The sequence below is a fragment of the Macrobrachium nipponense genome, chromosome 5, assembly GCF_015104395.2.
Source record: "Macrobrachium nipponense isolate FS-2020 chromosome 5, ASM1510439v2, whole genome shotgun sequence".
NCBI classification, from domain to species: domain Eukaryota; kingdom Metazoa; phylum Arthropoda; class Malacostraca; order Decapoda; family Palaemonidae; genus Macrobrachium; species Macrobrachium nipponense.
The window spans coordinates 82,422,171-82,449,794 of record NC_061107.1 but is presented as its reverse complement, the minus strand read 5'-3'; the positions used below and the strand labels follow the sequence as shown (position 1 = coordinate 82,449,794).

Sequence of the window (27,624 nt, the reverse complement as noted above, 5' to 3'; positions counted from 1 at the left end):
CGCTGAAGTCTGTTAACCGAAATATTCTGCGTCCTTTATCTATTTATTTATTTTTTGCATTCACAAAAGCTGGGAGTCGACCCTTCTCTTTTATCTGGACATGAGACCGGAATGGTTGCAAGCAGCAACCATCAACCAATCCGTGCATTTCCTATTCATTGACAAAATCATACTTGCCTTCGAAAGCAGTCTCGATTTGCTGAGTCTAGGCAATTTCGTCGTAAAAGGACAATTACTTATGTAAATTTTATTAAAAATACAGTGCAATACGAAGTAAAACAAAGAAAATAACAGAGATCAATATAATTAAAGAAATTCACTAAAATTCTTTACTTTCTTCTCTCGTCCTCTAACCAACGCTGAAAGGGGCTGGGTAAGGGGTCTGAGGGAATGGGAGGGAGGAAGGGAGGACTGTTGCTGTTCTCAGATGAGAAAAGGACCGTAATCAATGTATCCTATGCATTACAGACCACTTATTTATTTCTATTTCACTTCAATATGCGTTGTACTCTCGTCCTCGCTACCCGTGTTGGATTCACTACAATAAATGTAGTATCATTATTTATCGCAGCATCATTTTTAAAAATATCAAGATAAAATCTCATCTGCATCTTATACTAACATCAATTGTGAAGGCAATTATATATATATATTAGTGGTCATGGAAAAGAGAAAGAGAATATGCCTCAAGTGACAAGACTTGGAAGACGCTGCCAGTGAGAGAGAAAAGCATCTGGAGAGAGAGAGAGAGAGAGAGAAGCGACGCTCAGGCCGCGCTGTGCATGAGGCAGAGGAGTAGCGAGGAGGAGGAGGAGGAGGCTTCTGGTGGAGCTGCTGCAAGAGTTTGGGTGTTGTGGCGTCAGGCGGAGGCAGCAGCAGCAGCAGCGTCGGCTGAGGGTTACGGGCCGTTGGTAGGTACCGGCCAGGGTGTTGGGTGGGGTGACGCGTCGGGTGGTAGCATGGCTGGTACTAGTTCCCTCTCCCTGGACGGGCAGCTGCAGGTGGTGGCGGGTTCTTTGTGTAGGGCAGGGAGGAAGGGTGGAAGGCAGGCTGGCGGACGGCGGCGGCGGGGAATCAGCCACGACCCCCCGTCGTCAGGAGAGAGAGAGACTCCACACAGACTCACCAACTCACGAACGAACGCGATCACAACACCACCATAGAAAACGTTGTTGATCAGGCATCAGAGAAAACGTCCCTCGCACGTGGTCCGATCATTTGTGAAAACAAGACTTTAAATTCTGAACTAACAACGATCAATGTGGATTTTGTTGTTTTTGTTTGAAATGACGGAATAAGCAATTGGGAAGTTAGGTGAACGTCTTAATAAGGGATTATTATCCTGAAGGAGTGTTGGAGGTGTCGTGGTGTGGCGTGGGCGCGGCGGTTAGGGCTGCGGGCGAGTGTTGGGTCTCTCACTCTCAGTACACTCGGTGGGGCCTTCTGCTGCTGGAGCTGTGACCACCGCTGCTGCTTCTACTTCAACTCGAATACTTGGCTGGTATACTTGCAACTTGAGCAGCTCTCTTTTATTTGAAGTGTAAAAGTGCGAGGTGTTTGTGTCAGTGTTCTGAAATTGAATGAAAAGGGCGATTGCCTTCTTAGTGGATGATTTGTAAAAGGGCGTCACAACTGGCCTCCCTCGACTAGCGGCGACGGCGGCGGTGTTGGTGCTGGTAGTGACGGGGAGGCGACGGGAGGCATCCCCAAACGCTCGTTCACTCACTCGCTGCCACATGAGTCTTTTATGAGACGTAATATCTCTTTTCTCATGTTATTCTGTCTACTTTTCTTTTTCTGGGAAACTTCCTTCGTTTTGAGAAAACCGCCAGTGAAGGTGCTGCCTGTTGTAAGTTTGAGAAAGGAAGGAGTAGCATTTGACTACTGCTGCAGGCGACGAGGGAGGCGGTGGTGTGATGACAAAAACGACGCCATGTATGAATGCCTCCCTTCACTCCTCTGCAGCAGTTTCTTTAGACATAATAAGGTTTCTTGGAAGGTCTGACACTTTTCTTTCGTTGTTATTCATGTCATTTCATCATGAACTGGGAAAATAATACTGAACTGAAAAGGGTACTGCTATCTCAGTCAGTGTTTTGTGACATGAAGCGACTGAGGGAGGAGAGAGATAGGACGGAGGTTGGGCCATGGGATTTTGGGGGTAAGCGAAAGAGAGGGAAGGAAGGAACCTCCTACATCCAGGCAGGCGGTCAGTGTCGGGGTTTCTCCTCCTGATGTTCGACTTTCGTCTTCAGTTCACGAGGGTTTTGTACATTTGCCGTCTAATCATCAGATCGATTTGCACCGTAAAGTTGTTCAGAGTTGGAGCGAGTGTTTGTTACGCCGTTGCTAATCTCATAAGGTTAATAGTTCTTTTTAACGAAGTTCCGTTAACTTTATCGATGGCAAAGCAGCCCGGTGTTCTTCTGCAGAAGTAAAGAATCGATACTTATAGGTTTGTGTGTTGTCTGTACAAAGGATGATGTTATATGTGGTATGTGTGGTTGTAGGCGTCGTAGCTGGTAGTGAACTTGTTCAAGAACGTTGTTTCTGATAAAGGTATAAGAAATATTAACGTTTTGAATATAATCATGCGAGAGGAAGATAGGTTATACTTGAGCATGCGGTTAGTATTTTTCCTTAGAGAAATGGGTCCACTCAAATTATTGGAGGGTTTGTGAATTGTATGTATGTACATGTATATGTATATATATATAATATATATATATATATATATATATATATGTTTGTGTGTGTGTATATATATATATATATATATATATATATATATATATATATATATATATATATATATTCCTTTTATCACGGAAATAACGTCCCATAATATAATAACAAAGTATATGTCCTTGAAGAAGGTAAATCAACGGAGTGCAAGATCTTGCGCCTCTACACATGAATTTTTCAAGCATTCTCTCTCTCTCTCTCTCTCTCTCTCTCTCTCTCTCTCTCTCTCTCTCTCTCAATACATACATATATGTATATAATATAAATAGGCATATTACGTATTTTACAGATGTACATGTACATTAATTACACAATTCACATGTGTGCAGTTTTTTTATATAGGCATATTAAAATTTTAGTCTCACGCATACAAACATATATATATATATATATATATATATATATATATATATATATATATATATATATATATATATGCACACAAGTAAGACAACTTTTGTGCTAATTAATCATAATCTTTAGTTTTTCTTGTAAAGTCTCCTTCAAATATCTTCTGAAGAGTGAGGTCAAGAGTATATTTCAATTTAATTTATTATTACAGTGTATTTAATTTGTTACCGGATTTAATGCATATTCTACGAGGTTTCTTGAGAGTATATTTCATTTTGATGCTATACTTCTAAGGAACCAATCATATCTATGTGATTTGTCACTTAGTTGTATAACAAGAGCATTATTCTTTTTTGGGTAGCTCTAACTGAATGTTTATACTGGTTTGTTATGATACTTAAATTCCTTAGCAATCTGGCCTAAGTTAAATTAATCAAGAGTACATATACTGTGATTATATATTATGTATATGTACTATATATAATATATATATTATAAAAAAAAATATAATATTATATATAAATATATATATATATATATATATTATATTAATATATATTATATATATATATAAACATATAATTATATTTTCCTAATAGCTAGGTTTGAACTGTAGCTGAAGTAGATTCATTTGTATATAAACCCCTTAGGAAGTAAATTTTCTAGAACAAGAATGGCTGGAAGCAAAAAAATTATGGCAAAAGAATTAAGCTGTATCTACTAAACATAAGTATCTTGTGTTGTAGCTTCAAGTATTTTTGATGCATTCAATACACAGATTACAAGATGGTTTTTATCTACATGTGACCTCAACATCAGAAATCATCAGTGTTAAAATGATTACACTATTTCATAAGTCTAGATGCCTTCATAAAAATGCCTCTCATTAATCGTCTATTATACTAGTTCATTTCCTATTTGATAAAAACAACTGTCTAACTGTATAGAGTAACAAAAGGCTAGGTTTGAATTGTGGCTGAGGTAATGCTTTTTTTATACAATTTCCTTTAGATACAAATTATTACTAGTGTAAAGTTTTTATATTTAAAAATATACTATATATAGTATATATATGTGTGTATATATATATATATATATATATATATATATATATATATATAATATATATAGGTATATATATATATAGGGTATATATATATATATAGGTATATATATATATATATATATACCCTATATATATATATATATACCTACCTATATATATATATACCTATATATATATATACCTATATATATTCTATACCTATATATATATATATACCTATATATATATAGATATATATATATATATATATATATATATATATATATAAATTCCCCTCATTAAACATCTATCATAGTATCATACCTTTTTTGATAAGGCGACTGTCTAACTGTATATAGTAATAAAAAGGCATAGGTTTAAATTGTGGCTGAGGTATATGCTTTTTTATACAATTTCCTTTGGATACAAATTATTACTAGTGTAAAGTTTTTATATTTATAAATATACATATATATATATATACATATATAGGTATACATATATATATATATATCTAGTATCATATATATATATATAGGTATACATATATATATATATATATATATATATATGTATATATATTATTTATAAATATAAAAACTTTACACTAGTAATAATTTGTATCCAAAGGAAATTGTATAAAAAGCAAATACCTCAGCCACAATTCAAACCTATGCCTTTTTGTTACTATATAGTTAGATAGTTGCTTTATCAAATAGGTATGATACTATAATAGATGTGTAATGAGAGGCATTTTTATTAAGAGATCTAGACATGTTTAATACAGTAATCATTTTTAACACTGATGATTTCTGATGTTGAAGCCCTATGTAGATAAAAACTATCTAGTAATCTGTGTATTGAACGCATCAAAAATATTTGAAGCTACAACACAAGATACTTATGTTTTGTAGATACAGCTTAATTCTTTTGCCACAAATTTTTTGCTTCCAGTCATTCTTGTTAGTTCTAGCAAACATGCATGTTCACATTCAACAAGTGGAAAGTGAGCAAATTACCCTGTTGGGGAGTTTCATCATGTGGGTGACCTTATTGACCAGTTTCACTGTTACTAATGTAAGGTAGTAGTTTAAATTTGGTGGAATAGACTGGAATATAAAATTTGGGTGAAGGGCCAAGCAGTAGGACATGTGAGGTCATTCAGTGATGAAAGGGAAATTGAAAGTGAAAATGTTTTAAGGGTGTAACAGGAGGAAAACTTTGCGCAACATGTTGCACTGTGGAATAACTGTTAGGAGAGGTTTGGAAAGCAAGATTGAAGAAAGAGAATATGAACAGAGGTATAGCTACAGGAATGATGGACTGCAGGTAGGGGCTGAATGGACATGGAGAGAACCTTAAGTAATAGTATCTACCGTGCACTCCATGAAGTGCCCCTGTAGGTGGTTAGTGCCATCAGTGCACCTCATGCAGTGCAATGTAGGCATTACTTAAGGTTCTTTGCAGTGTCCGTTCGGCCCCTAGCTGCAACCCCCTTTCATTTGTTTTACTGTACCTCCATTCATATTCTCTTTCTTCCATCTTACTGTTCACCCTCTCGTAACAATTCATAGTGCAACTGCAAAGTTTTCCTCCTGTTACACTTTTCAAACCTTTTTACTGCCCATTTCCATTTCAGTGCAGAATGGCTTTAGTTGCCCCAGTGGTTGGCATGTATGCCACAACTATAAATCAATCCGTGAGGTGCACCTATGGCACTACCCTCTTACGGGGTAAATTTGGTGATGGTCGATGAACACCATAAATTGTAATTGGTTTTCAATTGCTTATAAAATCATGTATATCATGTGGCGATTAATGTTTAAAATTCAACTTTCTTCCAATTAGGAAAGATGGCAGATTACCTTAGGGATATTATATATTTAGTTATTACAAAGGTGAACTTTTAATTGCTGAGTTAATAAATATAAAACCTGTTGAGGCTGGATCCATAGTTTGTGATTCTTCAGTGGTGACTAGTATCATTAAATGAAGAGTATGATGTTCTAACTTGGCAACAAATTGGGTGGCAGTTAGGTTTATCTTATGGGCATTGGATAAAAGATCCCGTTTTCAAAATATGAATTGTAGAGAATGTATTTAATGTGTGGTTAACTGTAAAGAGCTGTAAGGAAATATCACATCCTTAGTTGTAGGTTAGGAAGCTGAAATAAAAATATCTGACTACTCAAAAGTTGAAGATATGTACTTTAGTACGTATATTGCTCCAATTCATCTACAATAACCAGCAATGAAGATTCCATTTGGATGGGAAGTCCTTGTCTGAAGTTTTAGATGATGTGGCCATTCATGGACTTTTATGGATTTGTAAGACAAAGTTTTCATAATTGTTTAATTTTATACGATAACCATACTGAAAGGAACAGGAGTAACTTAAGGGAAGCTAAATGAAATGAAGATTCTTGAATTTCATCTTTTTGTATCATGTCACCCCACCATATTGTCACATTTAGTACTGAATGACCTTAGGATTCCAGTGCATGGGCTGTGTTCCCAAATTCCATACATAATGCCAAGGGAACTGCCTCTTTACCTGATTATTTATCTAGGTTAAGATAGACCAAACATGGGAAGTTAACTCTTGAGCCTTAACAATGATGAAGACATGCTAAATTGGTTAGAAGATCATACGATCCAACTGGGTTTAATATTCTGTGTGACACCTTTATGATAGGATTTCACTTTTAGTTGTCAGCCAATGACACCCATTCTGCTCGTGAAAAGTATTAGTTTTGTTAGCTCCTTTTCTGTACAGGAAAAACATTTTTGGGATGGCCAAATCATAGCTTAGTTATATGGTAGGTGAATCTACCAGTACTTCAAATTTGAATAAGCTTCAATACAAGTTATCTACTGTTAAGAGTTTCCCAGTCCCAGTGTTTTCCATGCAAACATCTGGTATAGTACTCAGCATTGAACCATTCACTAATAAAAGATGACTCTGTTGGAATTTGTTTGGTCTGATTGTTTTTACTAATGTTGTTTACTGGTTGATGAAGGGTCTGTGGAGTCAGTAGGTGGTGGGATCATCCACAGCCAATAGTGACAAGAACCTCCAAAGCCACTAAATGTCAGGGTAGATAACTACTATTCATTATCAGTGATAGGATTCATTATTCCGACTTTTTCAGGACTGTTAGAATGCCAAGAATTCACAGTTACATAAGGAAGAATCTTTCTTAAGACTGTGTATTTGTTTTGGCAGCCTGACAGTGGTAGTGGTATGTTAATGATCAGGCTCGTTTTTGAACAGGCATACCCCACATATTCAATTAATCTTTTCTTTTTTGATTGGGCAACATAAATCTTTTAACTGTAATGCCTTTTGTAATGTACTTCATTTTGGGATAAAATGGTGGTTTTGATAGTTTTTAATATTAAATGATTGTTTCTTCATGTTGGTATGATTTTCATATAATTTAGTTTTATATACATATTAATGTACATCAGCTTACTTAAAGTGTGAACATTTTCATTTTGTATAGGTGGTAGCCCAAGACCAGAATGACCGAAGGTTATCTGGCGCTACGATGGAACAACCACAATACCATTTTCACCAAGATCCTCACCCTCCTCCGTGAGCAGGTATGATATATTATTTTGTAAAAAATTATTATCCCTCTTTAAGATCTTACTTTTTCTGATGATACATGAATTGGTCAAGCATACAGTGTAGTTTAAATTTCAACTCGCAATGTGCAATGTATCCCTCAAAGGTTTGAATTACACGTTATACTGTATTTTTGTTTCTGGTGTACTGTATTGTAGTACATAGTAAGGTACAGGGGTGAATTACTGCCATACGTCTGCCTTTTCAACAAAACACTGTAGTGTCTAGGGCATTCTAAGACCATGATTCTTGGTGTAAAGTTAATTTTCATAGTAAGAAACTGATGTTGCTGTCAATTCAAGGCAGAATTGATATACATAAGTGTGGAATGTCCTAGAAAAAAAGTTAAAGTTAGCCAATAAAAAAATCTCAAGTTAGCCAGCCAATTAAAAAATCTCAAACTTGTCAATAAAAAAAATCTCGTTTTTTGCCATTAAAATTATATGCCAAGCAAAGCTAATGTCAATTTCCACTTGAATTATATACACTGAAAATTTTCATGCTGTCTGTGCAATAGAGCAAAATAGAAAAGGGTTAAAAAATATTATGGTTGAAAGGGGGCTGAAAAGTGTGGCAATTATTATTTTTTTTTATTGGTCAATGTAAAGTTACATTATTTCTCATGGTAGGAACTGGATTTTGTACCATTTAAAAACTGGAAAATTTTACTTTATTGCAGTAAGTTCAAAACAGGAAAACTTCAAAAGTAGGCAACGTGAATTGATCAATAAAAATTTATAGTTTGCCATGAAAATTTTGTTTAAAGAATTGAATAGGTTATTATTGACATTAACAAATAGTTTTACCAGACTGCTGAGTCAGCACTTTTGACTCATTGGGAGGGATACATTTTCACCATACAGAACTTCAGTAAATTGCTTTTTGAATTATACTATATATTGTTTAATTATACACATTACATATTATTATCTGTTGCAAAATAACACACCAGCAAAACACTGGTTCATATGTATGTGTGAACTATAAAATTATTTTTTATATAAACAAAGTTTATTGATATTTATGCTAGCTATTACACAGGGAAAGGCCATATCAAAGTGGTAAAAAGTTTTACTAGTTGTTTTACTCATGATAGAGAAAAATTAAAATTAAATTTTTAAAATTAAATAAAATGCAAATTATAATTACAAAAGTAGAGATACAATAAAAATGCAAGATATACTATTTGTTTATTTAAATTATTTCAATATTATGTCACTGCAACATCAGAATCTCAAAGCCTTAATAAAAGCAGTCTTGTATTAAGGCCTATGATTATCTAATGCTGTGAGAGAGGAATAGAATTTGATTGAACTGAGAGAAAAAAAAAAAGTTTCACACAGAAATTGAACAAAGCAGAAAATAAGGATATGATTTAAGAAGATTACATCATCAAGAGATGGAACCCCATATTAAGTAGCCCACCAACTACCAGTGCCTCACTGGCATGATCAGTATGGTCTTGGCCTGCCACCTCAGTGGCCGCGAGTTTGATTCTCGGGCATTCCATTGAGGGGTTAGAGATGTGTATTTCAGGTGATGGAAGTTCACTCTCGACGTGGTTCAGTAGTCGCGTGAAGCCATTGGTCCCATTGCTGAATGACCACTGGTTCCATGCAATGTAAAAACACCCTACAAACAAACAAACAAACTGCCACACTTACACCAAGTATCCCAGGCTGTCGAAAGTAGTGCTATTATTTTATAAATCCTGCTGCATTGATTTCTTAATATGTCAAGTTTTGCTTGGTAAATTTATACTGTAATGCATGTACCATATAGAACAAGAGTTAAAAATACAGGGCTTATAATACTTTTCCAGTGATGACATAACAGTACAGGTTACTCTTGCCACTACAGGAGTCGTATGTGGATGTGTCCTTGGCATGTTCTGGGCGGTTGTATTCTGCACACAAATTTGTTCTTTCAACATGCAGTGATTACTTCAAGGAGATGTTTAATAAGAATCCTTGCAAACATCCCATTGTTTTCATGAAAGATGTATCATGCAAAGATATGGAGGCTCTCTTGGATTTCATGTACAAGGTAAGGTAGTCCTGTATTGTCATTTGTTGTCAGATCACTCGTCAATATGTTTGAGCATGTGTTCTTATGCATTTACAAACACATTATTAATATTTTGGTTACAAAATTAATCCTCTAATTGTGAAATAACTTTATTTATATAACTGTATGATAAATTGCAGCAAAGCCATACCTCTGGTCATGATTTGAAAATAGGAACCACACTTGCTGGTATTTTATCTGTTTGGATTATCTGCTGATTTTGTTGCATTTAGTTGATGTTTTGCTGAGCAACTGCTAGAATTTTGTATTGTACTTGGAGTGAAATTTAAAGTGTATTATTACTAATTACAATATATTTTATATGTTTATCGTCATCATTGTTTTTACACTGTATTTTCATTTCTTAAGTATCAGACCCATATCTAATAGTGCTGTTTCATTAGTCCATGAAATGTTTACAAACAAATCTCTTGAAGGAAGAGGAATGTCCATTGCCCAACCTGCTGGGGTTCAACTGTTGAGTTATATAGTAGTATTCTTGCATTCAATGACATGTCAAACAGATCTAGCAAGGGACCTGCAGACATGAATGTGAGGGACCACTCCAAAAGAAGAATCTGATGGACCCTGCTGAGTGTCTACCAATTTATTAGACTCCTGGAACAGATTTTGGTACTCTTTCTACATCAACAGTTTGGGGTCCAATGAAATGAAAGGGAACCCCATCCACAGATTCAGCTAGTCTTCTTACCAAGGAAGCTTCAAACAAGCTGGTTAATTGGAACATGTCCCTCTGGTACTTGATCTCATAATGGACCCCAACATCTCCATTTGACATCAGAAAAAGAAACTTGGTAAGATGATTGAGATCTACAGTCAGTCGCCAACCTCTGGAAAGTTGGAAAAAGAACGAGCTGAATGTAGAACTTAGTTTCTTTGTCTGATTTGCCTCAGTGGCCACCTAGTGAAGGCTACTGGTCGAGACAAAGGAGGCCCATTTGTGTCAAGGAAGAGGGTTCTGTACTGATGGCTTCCCATGCCCTTCAGAACTGCTGAAGACAGGCCCATACTGGAGATGAGACTGGTCTGGGGGAATATCATCTTATTTAACTATTACTACATGGTGACTTGTACATACTGAGAACAGAACAAGTCCTGGAGCACTAAGGCTACCCTCCTCTTGGGGTGAACAACAAAAGATATATCCACTAATCCTTGAAACTCCAACAAAAAAGAGGGCATGGGTGTGATGGGAGGAAAATGGCACAAGGCTAGTACTAGTAGGCACACTGAGGTTGGTGGGGTAAGAGATGAGAGGACAGGAAAAGTCCTCCAGGAGTCATAAGGTGAGTGTTCAGTAAAGGAGACTGGTAGAAGTAAGGTTTCATCAGATGAAAAGATAGTCAAGAGTTGAAGCTAGAGAAGGCAAACATTTCTTACTCTAGTAACTCTAGATGCAAGGATTATCATGAAGGAAGGCCAAAATACAGTACTAATTAGATCATACTATTTATTTGTAGATCACTCCAGAAGACACACAGGAAGAAAGTATAATAAATAATGAAATGAACAAGATGAGAGGCACATAACAAACAATGAAGTGATCCTTGGAGAAAATGACAGCAGACTTACTCAAAAGTGTAGCTGCATACAAGAATGAGTAGAACACTTTCAAATCCTTTGAATTTTGACCCAGGAAATACTTAGACAAAATAACAGTATTTATGATTAATGGGTTTGTATGAACTATTAATTTTGAACAACCTGGAAATACATGCACAGAATGTATAAGTTTGATGGTCTTGTATGGACATTGGTTTATGATTGATGGATTGATGGGCTTGTAAGGATAAAGAGAAGTTCCACACTACTTTCCTTTTGTAAGTAAAGTTTCAGATGTATTTATATCTTGTTTTTATTATAAAAACTTAGTACTGCTATAAATTGTGTATTATAAAAAATGATTTTCTTGTTCCTAGGGAGAAGTTCATGTGCCTCAAAGTGAATTGGGTTCCTTGCTTCGTACAGCTGAGGGGCTTCAAGTGAAGGGCTTGGCTGTGCCAGATGACTCTCCTCGTATCTCTTCCTCCAATCCCATTGTGCCTTCTGTCCCGTCCATTTCACGTTCACATCCGCCCACACTTTCGGCACCTGCACAAACTCGAAAACGCAAAAGACCTCCTGGTAAATCATTATACTACATAGTACCTATTATTACATACTACATTCCTGTAATTATATTTTATATGAATGAGATAGCCTCAACCACTTCCTTGATTTGGTTGCCTTTAGTTATTTTACACATTCTATGACTTGCTAATGGATAAGATTTTTACCTTTAATGCTTTTAACTTAGATATTTACCATTTTATTTTCTTTCATTTTCAATGAGCACTATATATATATTGTTACAACCTTTGTTTTTAGCATGGAGTGCTACCTACAAGATTTTTTATTAGATCAGTGCAAGCAGAAGTAAGAGGGTGACAGTCTCTCTCTTTGAGATAAATTTCCCTCGTTTGTACTTGCAGAAACCTTTTGGCAGAGCTGTAATTTTGAGGCAAACTATCACCTTCAGCTGTAAACTAAACTTACCAATTATTTATGCTTTTGAACATGGTTATGAGGGAGTGTCAGAGTTTTAGATTTTTAAGTATCATCGAAGAGTAGGCTACCTGTAATATGGAAATAAAGAAATAACTTATTAACTAGCATCATCTCTTGGAACCAGTAGGACAACAAATCTGTTAAGTAATAGATTAGATATCTGCTTTTATTTGTTTGTGTTGATCATACTCATGGTTGAATTATATTTGGTATTTGTCTGAGTTAGTCCTTTATGGATTTCTCTCCAGAAACAAACAGAAAAGATGACCCACCAAAGTTAACTCTACGCCCAGATTTTGGACCACCTCCATCTAATCGTTCTCGGCAGCGTAACAGGCCTCCAGGCATGCCAGAGCTCAAGAGGATCAAGAAAGATGAGCATAAAGCAGATAATACAGCAACTCTGGAACCGGGGGAGGTTCCAGGATCCCCTAGTCCAGTACCCAGTAGTCATAACAGTGAAGAACACCCTGTTAACCATACAAATAAGTCAAAGGTAATTTAATATTTTTATTTTTTCATGAATATTGCAAATGTTTTGGATTCCTTTTCTTTTATTATTATAATTTATTTGTTTATTTTTTCATGAATATTGCAAATGTTTTGGATTCCTTTTCTTTTATTATTACTAATCATTATATTTTTTCAATTTTGTCAAGGAATCATGTAGGTCATACTATTTTCATGATCACTTGCTTTCAGTTTAGACTAATGCAAATTGCAGTTTACATAATATTCTATCAATATACTGCAACCCTTTGTGACTCAGAAGTATATCCCTAGGTGTGGAAAAGTACACAATAAATGGAGCATTCCTATTAATTTACATCATGAAAGCATTGAATTGATAAAGGCTCACTGTTGCCATGACAAAATTTGCTTCTGGAAGAGTGCTGCCTGTAGCTAAGCAGCAATTAGAAAGTTTCCAAGTTTTGAGTGTATGGAAATAATGATGAGAAATATCAATTTTGTAAAATGAAAGTACCGCATTTATATCTCTTCTAAGCTTGGCTGTGCTATTTAGAATGTATTCATCCTTTTTATAGATTGTTCCCACATCTTTTGGGAACTCCTGTTCACTATTCGTGATTGGGTTAAAAATCAAATTTGCCCCAATACAAGATCAAATGGCTAAGGGAGGGAAGTGGATAATCATGTTGTGACAGAAGGGCAGATCTTAGATGAGTCAGAACATTTTTATTGTAGAAATGCACATTGGTCTGTGAAGTAGGTATTGAGAGGGCTGTACGATAAAAAGCATAGTAGCAATTGATGAAATGGAAAGGTCTTTAACATAACTATGATGCACATATAGGTGTGCTAATGTGAACGCTGTGAGTCATCATAAAATAATTGGTAAACAAGATTCTGGAATTGCAACACCTTCCTGTATTTTGACTAAAAGGTGCATCAGCAACTACATAGAGCAAAGTTAGGGAAGCATCAGCTCTTTTGAGGTGGCAGTTGTAGGATGCATATTTTATTTGAATGTTATCTTCATTTTTAATTTTGCTGTAATATATGGTTGCTCATGCATATCATCTCCTGAGCAGGAAGCTTGGTTGCATTTGCTGTATTCCATCTTGCATAAAATGGGTCTCTTACATATTTAATGTTAGTTTTCATTTATATCATAATTTCCATTAGGCATGTTTAAAGTTTTTATAAAGACTCATGATTTACATTAGAATAAATGGGAGTAAGGAGTTTTTATCCTTGTCATTGCATGAATTGCTAAGCAATTTTCTTCTGTAGGGAATGTATGTTAAACCTTTTTGTAGACAAATGTTTCATAATAAGCTCACTACCATAGTACATGCATGAACTAAAGGAAACATTTTTTTTAAATGCTTACCATAATTTTTTATGTAATTTACTTGAGAAATGATAAAATCTAAAAGAAAAAATGATCTTCTCTCAAGAGTGAAATTTTATCACATATTTAAGCTCAATATCTAGGTTAGGTAATGTACTTTGTTACTATTAAACAAGTCTCATTTTACTCTTTCTTAGAATGAAAGATCTGAGTATGTTAAAAGAGAGGATGATGGCGATCAGGATGATGATGAGGGAGGACCTGGTGACGGAATGTCAGCTGATGAGCAGGAAGACAATGATGAAGAAGAAGAGGAAGACGAGGAAGAGGAGGAGGAGCCAGGTATGGGAGAAGGTGAAAGCTTATCCCATAGTGCTCTCTCTGATGTAGAGGATGGTTATGAACAGTCCAATTCTTCTATACCAAACTCGGACATATCAACGGTAAGTAAGAGGGGACTTGTCTTTTCTATTCTTTTTAGATGAAAATGCATCTATTTCTTCTTATAGAGGCAACAAGAATTTTATGTATTGTATACTCATCATTAAGTTTAATTGCTTCCTTTTCAAATTTTATGTGCTTTGGCCCTTTTACATCTTTCCCCAGCTACTTTGCTGTCCTGAGCATTTCTAGTTTTCCCTTGGCTGTGTTGGGATGGTTGATTACATTACTCTCAACGCTAACCCCTCTTAATCCTAGCTACCTACCCTTTAGCCTTCCTCTTCTTTTTCTTGTTTACATCTCAAAATTCTCTCTCTCTTCTTTGGTGTCTTGCCACATACTTCTGCTGCCTTTTGTATTGCTTTATCAGTGGTTTCCACAGACGAATTTTGATGATATATTTGCTGTCACTTATTTGTGATATTCCTGAATGACTTCTTAGGTTCCAGCACTTGGCCTTTGGCTTAGATTTTATATTTCAATTCCACTTTCATGTGTTTGTTCTCTATGATGTAAACCACTTTACCCAGAAATACACTGCACAAGGGTTCTTTGTGGTGGTTTGGTGTACCTTCTCCATGAGGGTGTTCCACATGATTATTCAGTTATATATTTGTAATGGCCATGATGACCACTTTAATGTCCAAATTTATTACACTTGTTGGATATACTTGTCACTGCAGAGCCTAAGATCCAAATAAGGAAACAAACAAACACACAATGACACCTGTGGCAGGAATTGAACCTGCACCCAAAATGTCAGGATAAGGTTAACATGAAATAAATTACGTTGGTGGTTCAGTTATACTACTAAATATGTAGTTAGCCTCATTCAGACGTATAGGGTGTGGGTTCATATCCAGCCTCAGGCATCAGGATTTTTTATTATTTTTTTATTTGGACCTTAGACTTTGTAGTGACAATCATATACAACGTGAAGAAATCAAGAAGGTAAGAGGTCATTGTAGTTATTATCTTACTATAATGGGCGTTATGTCTGTCATTCAGTCACGGCCAAACGGCTGGTCCGATGGGCATGAAACTTGGCAGGGTTATAGTGGGACCCTTAAGATGGTTTATAATGGGGTTTCAAGCAAACAAAAGAAACCAAAGGTGTCGGAGGGGGCCTTCCCCGAAATGGGGCTGGTTCAGCCCGTAGACTTAAAGAATTTTACCAATTTATCATACCTAATTTTTGGTATACATAGTAACAGATATGAATTCCAACTTTTGGTGATGTACTAAATATGACTTAATACTGAATACTGTGGGGGTAAGACAAGGCACCAAAGGTGGTCAGGGTTGGGCAGGGTGTGACAGAGAAGTGAGAGAGGGGGTGTTAGGGAGAAGAAAGAGGTTAAGAAACAGAGAAGGTTGGAGAGAGAAAATTTATCAGTTGCCATTCAGAATTACCCCGGGCAGGTCAGTACAGTAATTTCTGGATTAAAGAGACAGTCAGCACAAGAAGGTGCAGGGAAGCTTCTTTGAGTTCTTCAGTTTTTTCCCCGGCAATGCTGGGTTAGTCATAGTGGATATCTGGTAAAAAAAATTTACCTGTAGATTCTGCATATTTATTCAGTTATGTTATGATTGAACCAGTATAAGAGTGGGGAAGAACAGTTTAAAGAAAATTTGAAGTCGGGAAGTATGGGCAAAGAGTATAAATAATATATGTTGTGACTTGGCAATGATCTTGGCCATTTGGAAGGGGGTACTTTCCATCTACTTAATTGAGCAGTGACAAAGAAATACCTATAGAAAATAGACAAGCCTAACTTATTGCAAAGATAAAAGGACCTAAAGAAAAGCATTGCTGATTAGACTGATTGGCTCTTGATTTAATGCCATATAGGAGAAAAAAAGAACTTGGAACCCAAAATTGACATATCTTCACAAATATGTAAAGGCCAAGGTGAGTTTTTTCTATAAGAATAGATTTAAAAAATGGAAGAAAACACATAATTTTTTATTGCCATATAAGTACCCTGAATAGACAATGTTGGTTGTCATTTTTATGAAACAAAACAGTATAAGGGAAATTGAGCAGAAATGGATAGATACTAGTTTCCTGGAAGCACAGAGGCACAATATGCTACAGTAACAATGTGCTGCAATACAGGATCACTTGCCAGAAATGTTAATAAGATGACAGCTGATACACAAAGCAAGAGATTTAAAATTAAATGTAAACTGATACCTATAGGTTTTTGAGTTTTAGGGGCTTGTGTAATTTTTCTGTAAGGTTAGGGAGCATTTAACTGCTGCAAAAATTATTACAATTTATTTTCATGAATCATTTGAATGTGCAATACTTATTTTCTCTGGAAAGTAACAGTACTGCACTGTTTTTTATTTATTTATAATAGGCAGTTAGATGAAAGCTACACTGATGGCTTACTCGTGCCATAGTATGTGAAGAAAAAACTTATACAAATGTCATTTTTCCCCAGACTGAGCTGTTACAGGTGGATCTAAGTGAAGATGGAACACAATTTATAATAGGCCCAGGTGGCTTCAGAGAAATGATGTCCAGAGGTTCACCTTTGACAGGTGATGAAGAAAGAAATGGTGAGAAGGAACAAAAGAAACCTTTTGTTTGTCCCTTATGTGGACAAGCATTCACTCGAAGAGATAACCTTGCAAACCATATCAAGGTAATGTTATACCCTAGGCCCTTTTTTCAGTCTACTGAAGTATATGTTTGTGTATATATATCTAAGTTCAAAATTTGTTTATGGTAGGGACTCAATTCATAGTATTGCACTGTATTACATAATACATTGGTGATCTTAATTGTTTTATACTTCTCATGATAGGCTTACCGTTTTCAAAATGGATTTTAAAATGGGAAACTAATTATACTATATGCTCTAAGAAGTATATGGATTTCTTAAAATATGATAGTACATTAGAAATACAGTAGACCTCCCGTATTCGCATTCTCCGGATTTGCGGACTCACGCATTCGCGGATTTCTCTCTGGAACATATCCCCCATTATTCATGGGAAATTCACCTATTCACGGTATTTTTCTATGAGAAATATCCACAAATTCCTTTTTTTTTCTCCCTCTCAAATCATAAAATGCACTTTTTGTGATAAAACTATTAAAAAACCAAGTATTAAAATTTTTAGTGGGTTTTCTTGAGTTTTAACTAACACAATAGCCCAGTTTAAGCTTTTTAATAGGAGTTCCAACTATTCATGGGGAGAGTCTGGTATGCATCCCCTGCAAATACGGGGGGACCACTGTACTCTTGATATTTTGGAGCTAGTTTGTTGGAGATAACCCAGTATGTGGCTGTATCTTTTGATACACAAAATATTACAAAGAGATTTGAGAACTAAAGCATCTTCAGACACATTTTAGGGATATAAAATACCAACAATCATTATCTGAAAGCTAATTATGCAGGACTTGTAACTCTATACACTATTTGAAATTAACGATATAAAAAAATTAAAATGTCAATATAGTGTACCTTTTTAAATGACTGTCCAGTTTCTGATCCACTGGATGAAACTAAATAAATAATCTATGCAGCATGCAAGCCCAAAGGAATAACAGCAGATGTCTTTACAAAGAGATTACAGCAAAGAAAGACAGGATAGTTCCTTTTATTTTCCTGTCTGATCTAGTCCACTACTTGAAGAAATTTGGAAGACTTTGAGAATCCTTCTTTACCTTTGCTTTAATTCTGTCCTCAAGAAGCAATATTTTCCATTTGAAGCTTCCAATCTGTTTGCTCCTACATTATCATTCTTTGGCAGTTTGTTGTTGTCATTCAGCTTTGTGTACTAACCCACACCATTCCAACCAGATAGTTTGTTGATATGTCTTTTAGGAAATCTGAAGTTAATTTCCCTGGTAGCTGTGTCTGCCTCTTGATTCCCAGAAAGCAATTAATGTTGTGGTTGCCCTTCAGCTGACATATGTCAGCTTTTTGTCTTACTAGGTTAGTTGTAGCATTCACAGCTAAGATTAGCAAGAATTATCAACTATAGATGTTGATGCTTCATTAAAGAATATATTAGATTATTTGCCCACTAGCTTACTGAAGCAGAAGCAAGTTACCCACACCACTGAGGAAGAGTGCATTCTTAGTAATGCTAAACATTGGACTCAAAGGAGATAACAGAATGGCTCAACGTGCACAATATCTTTACATTGTAGAGAAAAAAAGAGAACAGTTCAACATGCTTAGTTTAAGCTTGTGGAATAGCTTCTATTGGGAAAATCTAGATATGCTAAGCAATAGTACATGGAAATTTGACATTCTTTATGATTAATTTGAGGAGTACTTCAGGGAATGAACGACACACTGTGTAGGAAGTCATACACGTTCCAGTTGTAGGTTATAAAACAGTAGTCAATGAACATCTCTTTCTATAGCATAGAGCAAAACCCCACAGCCAGTAGGCAGCTAGATTTCTTGTCAAGTTAGGAGCTATTGAAAATTTTTAGACATGGTAAGTTCTAATTCCCTCTTTTCAACAAGTTGGAAGTTCTAATTCCCTCTTTTCAACAAGTTGGAATACCTCTAAGGCCGAGACCTTTGGCTCGATGACTGATGGTACATTCCATTGAGTAACAGTTTAATAGGATGAATAAGGCAGCCACATGGCTATTCATGTAAGAACAAGTTTGTCTTCAAGCAGGTTTTTCAAGGAGAAAGATAAGTGTCACCTATATAGGGTGTAATTCCTCTCATAATTCAGAAGCCATAAATAATGTCCCAGAAACTCCAGTCAGTTAAGTCAAGCTGTAGAAGTTACTTGCGTTCTTCATTAAGCTGTACTTTACTTTACCAACTGTGGAATTCCATCATCAGTGCATGCTCTATGACCTTTGGGAATTTGTCAGAAAAGTTTGTAGTTATGTGGCTTTCTCAAGGATCCTTCTTACTTCATCTTGTGATACCAAATACAGATTATTTAAAAGAATTTGGTATCTTTCTTTTACTCGAGGCACTTAGAGGTCAGGTTTCACACCCATATTGTGATTTTTCTTATAATGGCATGAGATTTAGATAGGCTGCTTACTCTTATAGTTATTTGGAAGTGGCAAGTCATAGGTTGACATCATTACTGATTTAAGAATATGAGTGGCATGAGACATTTTTAACATCAGTACTGGGTAACCTAATGGATCATGTGTTCAACTGTGAATCCAAAGTTTAGGAGTTCAGTTCTTCACTTCCTATAATTAACTGGGTATTGGCTACCAAGGAGGAAGGATGATAAGACAGTGGAAAGACTCAAGGAAAGCATGTCTATGGCAATGCCATTCCATCTTTTAACAACTGTGGTGAAAGAAAGTAGGTTATCTCTGTGTACTGCTAAAATGTCTGAAGAGGTCAAAATTTATGGAGCAGATCACATGCATGCCATATTTATTAGCATACAACTGGAAGGACCTCTTGAAATACCATCTGCTGACTGAGAGAAGTTTTCTTTAGTAGGGCTTTTTGAAATCTAATACTTTATCTTAATCAGATGACAGGAGATTAGTGTCCTTGCTGCTTATTTAAAATTTCCAAATTGCCAAGTGGAAAGTATCTTTCAACTGTCTTCATGCTTTATGACCAGTTATTACTCCCTACTTCATGATTTGGTCATCCTTAGTTGTGACCAATGAATAGGCATGGGCCCAGGAATGATTAAAAATATCTGAAGTTTAATCAGACTTAGTATTACCAACTTTACCAATCTCCAGTTAAAGAAAAATGGCCTGAGAGGTGACTATTTCTATCTTACAAACCATTGTACTGAGCAAAATATCTCAAGTTAAGTAGGCTTTAACTTATGGAACATATTTAAATTTGTGAATACATACACTTATACTGATCCATTAGTACTTTTACTGTAGTTTCCCAGAGGAAACCAGAACATCGTCATTGCAGTTTTAACATATTAAGCATGCTAGAGTTGCTAGAAAACAAAACAACCCACCTTTACCTGTGCAATTTGTTTGAGGAATTTACAGTGGTCACAAAACAGTGAATTATACATGTAGTTGTTATCATTTCTTTCAACTAACTACCAGTGAGATAAAAATTGATATAAAGTGAATTACATTGAAACAGGCAGAAACAGGCATTTAACCTAATTTGACCTATCAGCAAAGTAACTGCAAATGAAATAATTTACTAACTAGCAGGCTGTTGAGTTACAGTATAGCCGTAATGCTCAGTGAATATTAGATTCAATAATAAATATGTTTACGAGCAATTGAGATAAAAAACATTCTCAGAGGTAGTATCTATGACTTTTTTAAATGAAATTGCATGAGCAACCAATAGACTTTCACACTTTTACTCTTCTTTCTTTAGTTTTAGTGTAAAGTTAAGGATCAGATCACTACAAATTCCTCTACGATTCATAGCATGGAAATTAAGACTTGATTCTGTCAAAATTAAAAGTGATACAAACCACTGCTCCTTTACCCTCTCATAAGAATTATTGATCTTTTCCATGTTTTGAAGTGTAAAAAAGTGTTATTTTTGTATTCATGTTTAATGTTGATACAAATATTAATATTCTTGCTTACAGCATTTAAAAAATTATTTGAACTGAAGATTTTTGCTAATGTCAAATTCATTTTTGCAGACCCATACGGGAGACCGTCCGTTTATGTGCCAGTACTGTCACAAATGTTTTTCAAGAAAAGATTATCTGAAGCAGCATGAGCGCATCCACACAGGTGAAAAGCCGTATGCGTGTGACATTTGTGGCCGTGCGTTCACCCGTAAAGAAGGTCTTACAGATCATATGAGGTGTCATTCGGACTTTAAAGCCTTTTCATGTGAAACCTGTGGTAAGAGCTTCAAACAAAAGTGTGGTTTAAGATTCCATAAGCGTAACTATAAACATTAATTTAATGTGAGATCTGAAAAAAGTGGCATTGAACAGGCAACCTAGGCCTCTGGAGGTCAGTCATTACGTTAACCTTCCATTACTTTGTCAGTGTTAAATCAGATCATTTCCATTTTCATTAGTCTTCATTTGGATGCTTATTGACAGAGAGAGAGAGAGAGAGAGAGAGAGAGAGAGAGAGAGAGTGAGAGAGTGAGAGAGTGAGAGAGTGAGAGAGTGAGAGAGTGAGAGTGTGTGTGTGGTGTTGGTGTGTGTGTGTGTGTGTGTGTTAGAAAACAAGTGAATTTATCCTTTGGTAGGTTTGATGATTTGTATTTATTATCATGTCATACAGTACAAGTACCCTGAAATACCTTGAACAGATTGGAAATGTGTGATGTGCTGTATCATTTTTGCCTTCAGGTATATTTATGGTTAGTGAAAGCATCCTTGTATATTTTGCAGTTATGCTTTTCAGTATGTATGTATTTTTTATTTAACTGTAATTTAACTTCAGTTTTGACTATTATACTATATTACATTAAAATTATTTTCATGGTTTTTTTATATGAATATCCTTCACATGAATCTAAATATTAAATTTTGTAATGTCTACAATGCAAGGGCATCTGTTTTTCTATGAAAGAATAAACAAGAAGGAAGTTTTCAGTTCTAAAGAATTTTGGTTACCTTTTTATACTGTACCATTGTAGATTTATGGTTTCTTGAGCTTCATTGGACTGCTACATTTCACGTAATTTTCAGTGTTGTTCCTCATTTTTGTTGAATGCCATAGCATATGTGTTATACCTTACCCAGTAAGCCATGTAAAATTCTCATGTATAGCATTAACAAGGACCCACATGAGTTGTGAAACAGCAAAAAAGCCTAAGATTGTTTTCTCGGTGTCACTTGTCCTAACTGCTATGACAGGAACTGTTATTGTTCCAGGAGTTACTTTCGAGGACTTCATTTGGGACATTGCCAGCCCACAACCAGGGCACATTGGTGACTTCACTGCTGTATAACTCAGCATGGGGTTCAGTGTCAGCTAATCTTGCTTTACTTATGCTGTACCTAGCTTTGCTTTAGTGTAGTTTTAGTAGTTTAGTGTCCCAAATGCTGTCTAATAGCCCCATATCAATTAGCTGGTAGAGGTATATATATAGTTAGTAATCTAATTAGACAGCCCATGCCTGAATTAACTGGAGGTGCCAGGGGAGGACAGCCAAGCCAAGGGTAAGTAGGGCTGTACATTTCTTGTAGATCATACGGATTGGGCTAGGTGTAGGGTGACTGAACCTAGTTGTATCCTATACATCAATATGCATATCAGATTAAGGTGGTAAAAGGATAGCCCCTCGGCCTTAGTCATGAGCTCATAATAGCAAGTGTAAATTCAATCACAGGCAAAAGGAAGACCGACTGGAGCAAATATTGTCTTTGCCAGTAATAACAGAAAAATTTAGGTCTAACTTCACCCTTGGGCTCTGCACATCATACGAGTACAGTAGTGCCTCACGATACAAATTAATCTGTTCCGAAGCAGCCTTCGTAACCTGATTTTTTTCATATCTCGAACCACATTTTACATGTAAATTGCCTAATTCATTCCAAGCCCTACAAAAACACCACAGTAAATTTTATAATAAAGCTAAATTGACCAATAAACAATGAAATACAACAATTTGGACCATTCAATACCTAACATAACCTTTACTGTAGTACGTACCTGTAAATAAAGTGTATTAGTGTACAGGGTACAAGAAATACTGTACGTACATATGTAGTAAAATGTGGAACCTTACATTTCGAGCGAGGCGATGTCCGAAAGTGGCAGCAGAGGAGGACAAATAGCAGAAAACATGAACACTTAACATTACGAAACATTAAAAAATGGCAGAAAACATTAACACTTAACCTTACAAAAAACTTAAAATTAAATTTTTTTTTTTTTTTACTTTTTTAAACTTTGTTTTTTACAAAATTTCAATTTCTTCACCATTTTGCTTACTAAAGGCCTCTTTAAAAAATAACTATCCAAGGAAGATTGCTTCTGCCTGCTTTTCAAAATGTTCCTGAAACGACTCGGGCAAATGTCATAAAACTACGTAAGAATACAACCTGTGTAAGCCTTTTCGGGATGTCTTTTCTACAAATGATTGCACTTCATGAAAAGCAGCTAGAGCATCCTTAATTTCTGCCGTTGTCATAGGGTCCTCCTCCTCCTCCTCGCCGCTGCTAAAGAACTCTTCTTGAACGACGTTATGTTGAATGGCCTCCAACTCCTTCAGGTCATCTGTCGTAAGCTCCTCTTGGTGCTCCTCGACAAGGTCATTGATGTCGTCCTCGTCGACGACCAGCCCCACGGACTTGTCGAGTGCAATGATCTCGTCAAGATCTGGTTGTGAAACAGTTTCAGGATCGTCAACTATTTATGAATCTGCATCAGCTTCGCCCACATTGAATCCCTCGAAGTCTCGGGCGGATACGGCATCAGGCCAGAGTTTCCTCCACAAAGAATTCAAGGTTCGCCTCGAAACCTGCCAAGTTTGATTGATGAGTCGGATGCATATCACGACATCGAAATGCTCCTTCCAAAATTCACGCAAGGTGAGGTTTGTGGTATCAGTGATGTTGAAACATCTCTTGAAAAGATGTTATGTATACAGCTTCTTGAAGTTCGATATCACTTGCTGGTCCATGGGCTGGAGGGGAGGGGTGGTGTTAGGCGGAAGATAAAGAACCTTGATAAAAGAATACTCCACTAGGATATCTTCCTCGAGGCCAGGAAGGCGAGCAGGGATATTGTCCAACAACAGGAGACATTTCAGAGGGAGGCGCTTCTCTTCCAAGAATTTCTTCACTGTCAGGCCAAAACACAATTTACCCACTCGGTGAACAAAAGTCTCGTTACCCAGGCTTTAGCGTTAGCCCTCCACATCACCGGAAGCTTCTCCTTTATCACTTTGTGGGCCTTGAAGGCTCGAGGAGTCTCGGAATGATAGACAAGTAGGGGCTTCACCTTACAATCCCCACTGGTGTTGGAACAAAGTGCTAGAGTAAGCCTGTCTTTCATAGGCTTATGCCCAGGTAGCTTCTTCTCTTCCTCCGTGATGTATGTCCGACGAGGCATTTTTTTCCAAAAAAGGCCAGTCTCGTCACAGTTGAAGACTTGCTGAGAACTGTAGCCTTCCTTGATCGTCATCTCGTCGAATGTCTTAATAAAGGCTTTGGCTGCTTTCGTGTCCAAGCTGGCAGCCTCCCCATGCCGCACCACCGAATGGATGCCAGTCAATTTACGGAATTTATAAAACCACCCCCAAGAAGCCTTGAAGTCTGGGGTTGCCGTCGATGTCCCTTCTCCTCCGTCGTCTTTGGCTTGGCAATCAGATCACCGAAAATAGCGCTGGCCTTGTGGCAGATTGCCGTCTCGGTTATCGTATCGCCAGCGATTTCTTTGTCTTTAATCCATGCAAGAAGCAGCCTCTCCATCTCATCATGCACATGGCTCCTCTTGTTGGACAGAATAGTCACGCCCTTGGAAGGTGTAGCTGCTTTGATGGCTTCCTTCTGCTTAAGGATGGCGCCTATCATCGACGGATTTTGGCCGTATTCCTTAGCGATCACACTTAACCGCATGCTGGCTTCATACTTTTTAATTATCTCCATCCTTGTTTCCATAGAAAGCATACTTTTCTTTACGTGAACTTCAACAACATTCTTCGGACCCATGGCTAATTAAGTTCACACACATCACGATAAAGTAACTTACTACGAAGAAAGCGAAATCACTAACACAAATTTACGTTAACAAACGAAATCTGTGAACAAACGAATTCCACGTGCGTACGATAACGCTGATGCGACGAAGTGGTCGAAGGACACTTTTATGCAGAGGGATGATGTGACAGATGCTGACCAATAGGAGAGCAGCATCTTACGGCGGTGACTAGCATCAGGAACCAATGGGAGAGCAGGAGGATGGTGGCAAGTCTAATCAGTTGGCGGCTCGTGAGTTTTAAAATTGTTCTCAGTGGTCTGGGCGAATTTCGGACTTTACCCTTTCGCAACCTGAATTATTTTTGTATACAGAAGCAAAAAAATCTTAGTCTTTGCTTTCTTAACCTGGATTTTTCGCAAGTAGGGACTTTCGTATGTAGAGGTTCCACTGTACTCCTGAATGTGATGGGTACATAATGATTTCAACCAACGTGCCATTGTTCCAGGAGATCGGTGAAATGCAGCTTAAATTTGACCCAGCAAGGTTGGATGAAGACTGGCATAGAAGAAACACTGCGACAAAACATGGCAAAATGCCATAGGTGCTGTAGGGACATGTTTAATAATTTAATACTTGATCATGAAAGGAAGCTAAAATCTTCAGTTGAAGGTAGTGAACCACAGAAAAGCTTATTAAACAGTGTTGAATGAATCATGACAATGAAGCATTTTTTTTTTTTTTTGAAATTGTGGCACTTGTATCATATCCTCGACAAGTAATGACCATGAATCTCAACAAGAGACTGCACGAGTGTGCTCACACAACTAATGATGGTAAATTATTGGCAAAACTAGCTGCAGGTGAAGCAATTTAACAAGAGCTGAAATACCATCTTGTATGTCTCACTGGCCTTTACAATAGGGAGAGGTCCCATCTTAGAAATCCTGAGAAAGAACAATCTCACAGTGAAGAACCAGATGTATATCCACTGGTTCAAAACAAAAACAGCTGAAAGAAGAATGTCAGCTTTTCTCCATGCTTTTCATTTCCTGTCAAAGCAGGGAAAGCAACCTGCTGGAATTCTTAAAGCACGAGACTGCATCTTTATATGAGAGTGGAAAGATTTACAGCTGTCAGAAGTCCCAACTCACCTCCATACTTGAGAAACAAATCTCACTTCCAGACCCAAAATCCAGAGGCAGATGACATCATTGATGGTTCGGCTTTGGTCCTTGCACTGCCACCCAAAAGATCTAAGACTTTTGCAGACTATGCAGCCCTTGACTTTCTGCCAAGAATTAGTGCCTATGCTAATGCATACAAGTCAACACATATTGTCTTTGATGTGTATTGTTCATCAAGTCTGAAAGCAGTTAAGTTCCAAAAGGGGACATGGGAGAAAGTGCAAGGTGACAAAAGAACACAATTCCGTCAAACAGGCAAAACTTCTTGAGGTACAATGACAAGTCAAGAGCTGTTTCACTTCCTGGCAGACAAGATTGCTCAGATGTCTGCAGCAAACATGGTTGTTGTGATCAAGGGAACCCAAGCACTTGGTACTCACAAAGTGAGTCTACTTGAACTGGACAAATGTTCTCATGAGGAGGCAGACAGCCAAATCTTTGTCAATGCCAGATAAGCTGCAGGACAGGGAAGCAAGTCAAAGCCAATGACACAGATGTCCTTGCCATTGGCCTGAGTGAGTTCTCAACTCTGCAAGGTATGGGTCTGCAGCAGCTGTGGTTAGCATTTGGCATTCACAACCTGTACAAAAATGTTGGTCGAGAGAAGGCCAAAGGCATGCCGTTCTTCCATGCATTTACAGGTTGTGATGCGATCTCAGCCTTTAGAAATAAAGGAAAGAAAACAGCATGGCAGACATAGGACATTTTCCAAGAGGTCACTCCAGTTTTTTCCAAATTCAGCAGGTACCCACCAACCATCAAAGATGATGACTTGAAGATTCTAGAGAAGTTTGTGGTCCGCATGTATGATAGGTCAAGCACTGTTGACAATGTGTATGAGGCCAGACTCTACTTGTTTGCCAGAAAGCAGAGACCATATGAAGCCATTCCTCCAACCAGAGCAGCTCTGCTGCTTCAACACACCAAACGTTCAGCATATTAGGCAGGTTGCGTATGGGGTCAGGCAATTCTGCGCCAGCCAGAAGCACTGAGTCCAGCTGACTGAGGTTGGGAAAAGATTGGCAAAAACTGGAAAGTCTTCTGGACAGCCAACTCCCCCATTGCAAAGAGTTATGAACAGCTTACAAAATGTGGCTGCAAGTCTGGTTGACATGGCAGGTGCAAATGCTACAGGCTTGGGCTTACATGCACAGCTTTGTGTAGCTGCAAATGTGAGGTGTAACTATAATGTTGCAA

General features: G+C 36.9%; 1 protein-coding gene across 4 annotated transcripts; it reads left to right on the top strand.

Moving 5' to 3' along the window:
* The first annotated feature begins 808 nt into the window (after window positions 1-808).
* LOC135215467 (GDNF-inducible zinc finger protein 1-like) lies at window positions 809-21,758 on the top strand. 4 transcript variants are annotated; one of them, XM_064250193.1, is made up of 8 exons: window positions 809-911; window positions 7,648-7,747; window positions 9,633-9,818; window positions 11,780-11,984; window positions 12,656-12,903; window positions 14,421-14,666; window positions 17,115-17,318; window positions 21,274-21,758. In XM_064250193.1, exons 2-8 carry the CDS (start codon window positions 7,667-7,669, stop codon window positions 21,538-21,540), a joined length of 1,437 nt encoding a protein of 478 aa, XP_064106263.1. In that variant the 5' UTR covers window positions 809-911; window positions 7,648-7,666; the 3' UTR covers window positions 21,541-21,758. The 4 variants fall into 4 exon arrangements, with proteins under 4 accessions (XP_064106263.1, XP_064106265.1, XP_064106262.1 ...); XM_064250192.1 differs by lacking the exon at window positions 809-911 and adding an exon at window positions 1,081-1,501; XM_064250194.1 differs by lacking the exon at window positions 809-911 and adding an exon at window positions 2,432-2,455.
* The last annotated feature ends 5,866 nt before the right edge of the window (window positions 21,759-27,624 follow it).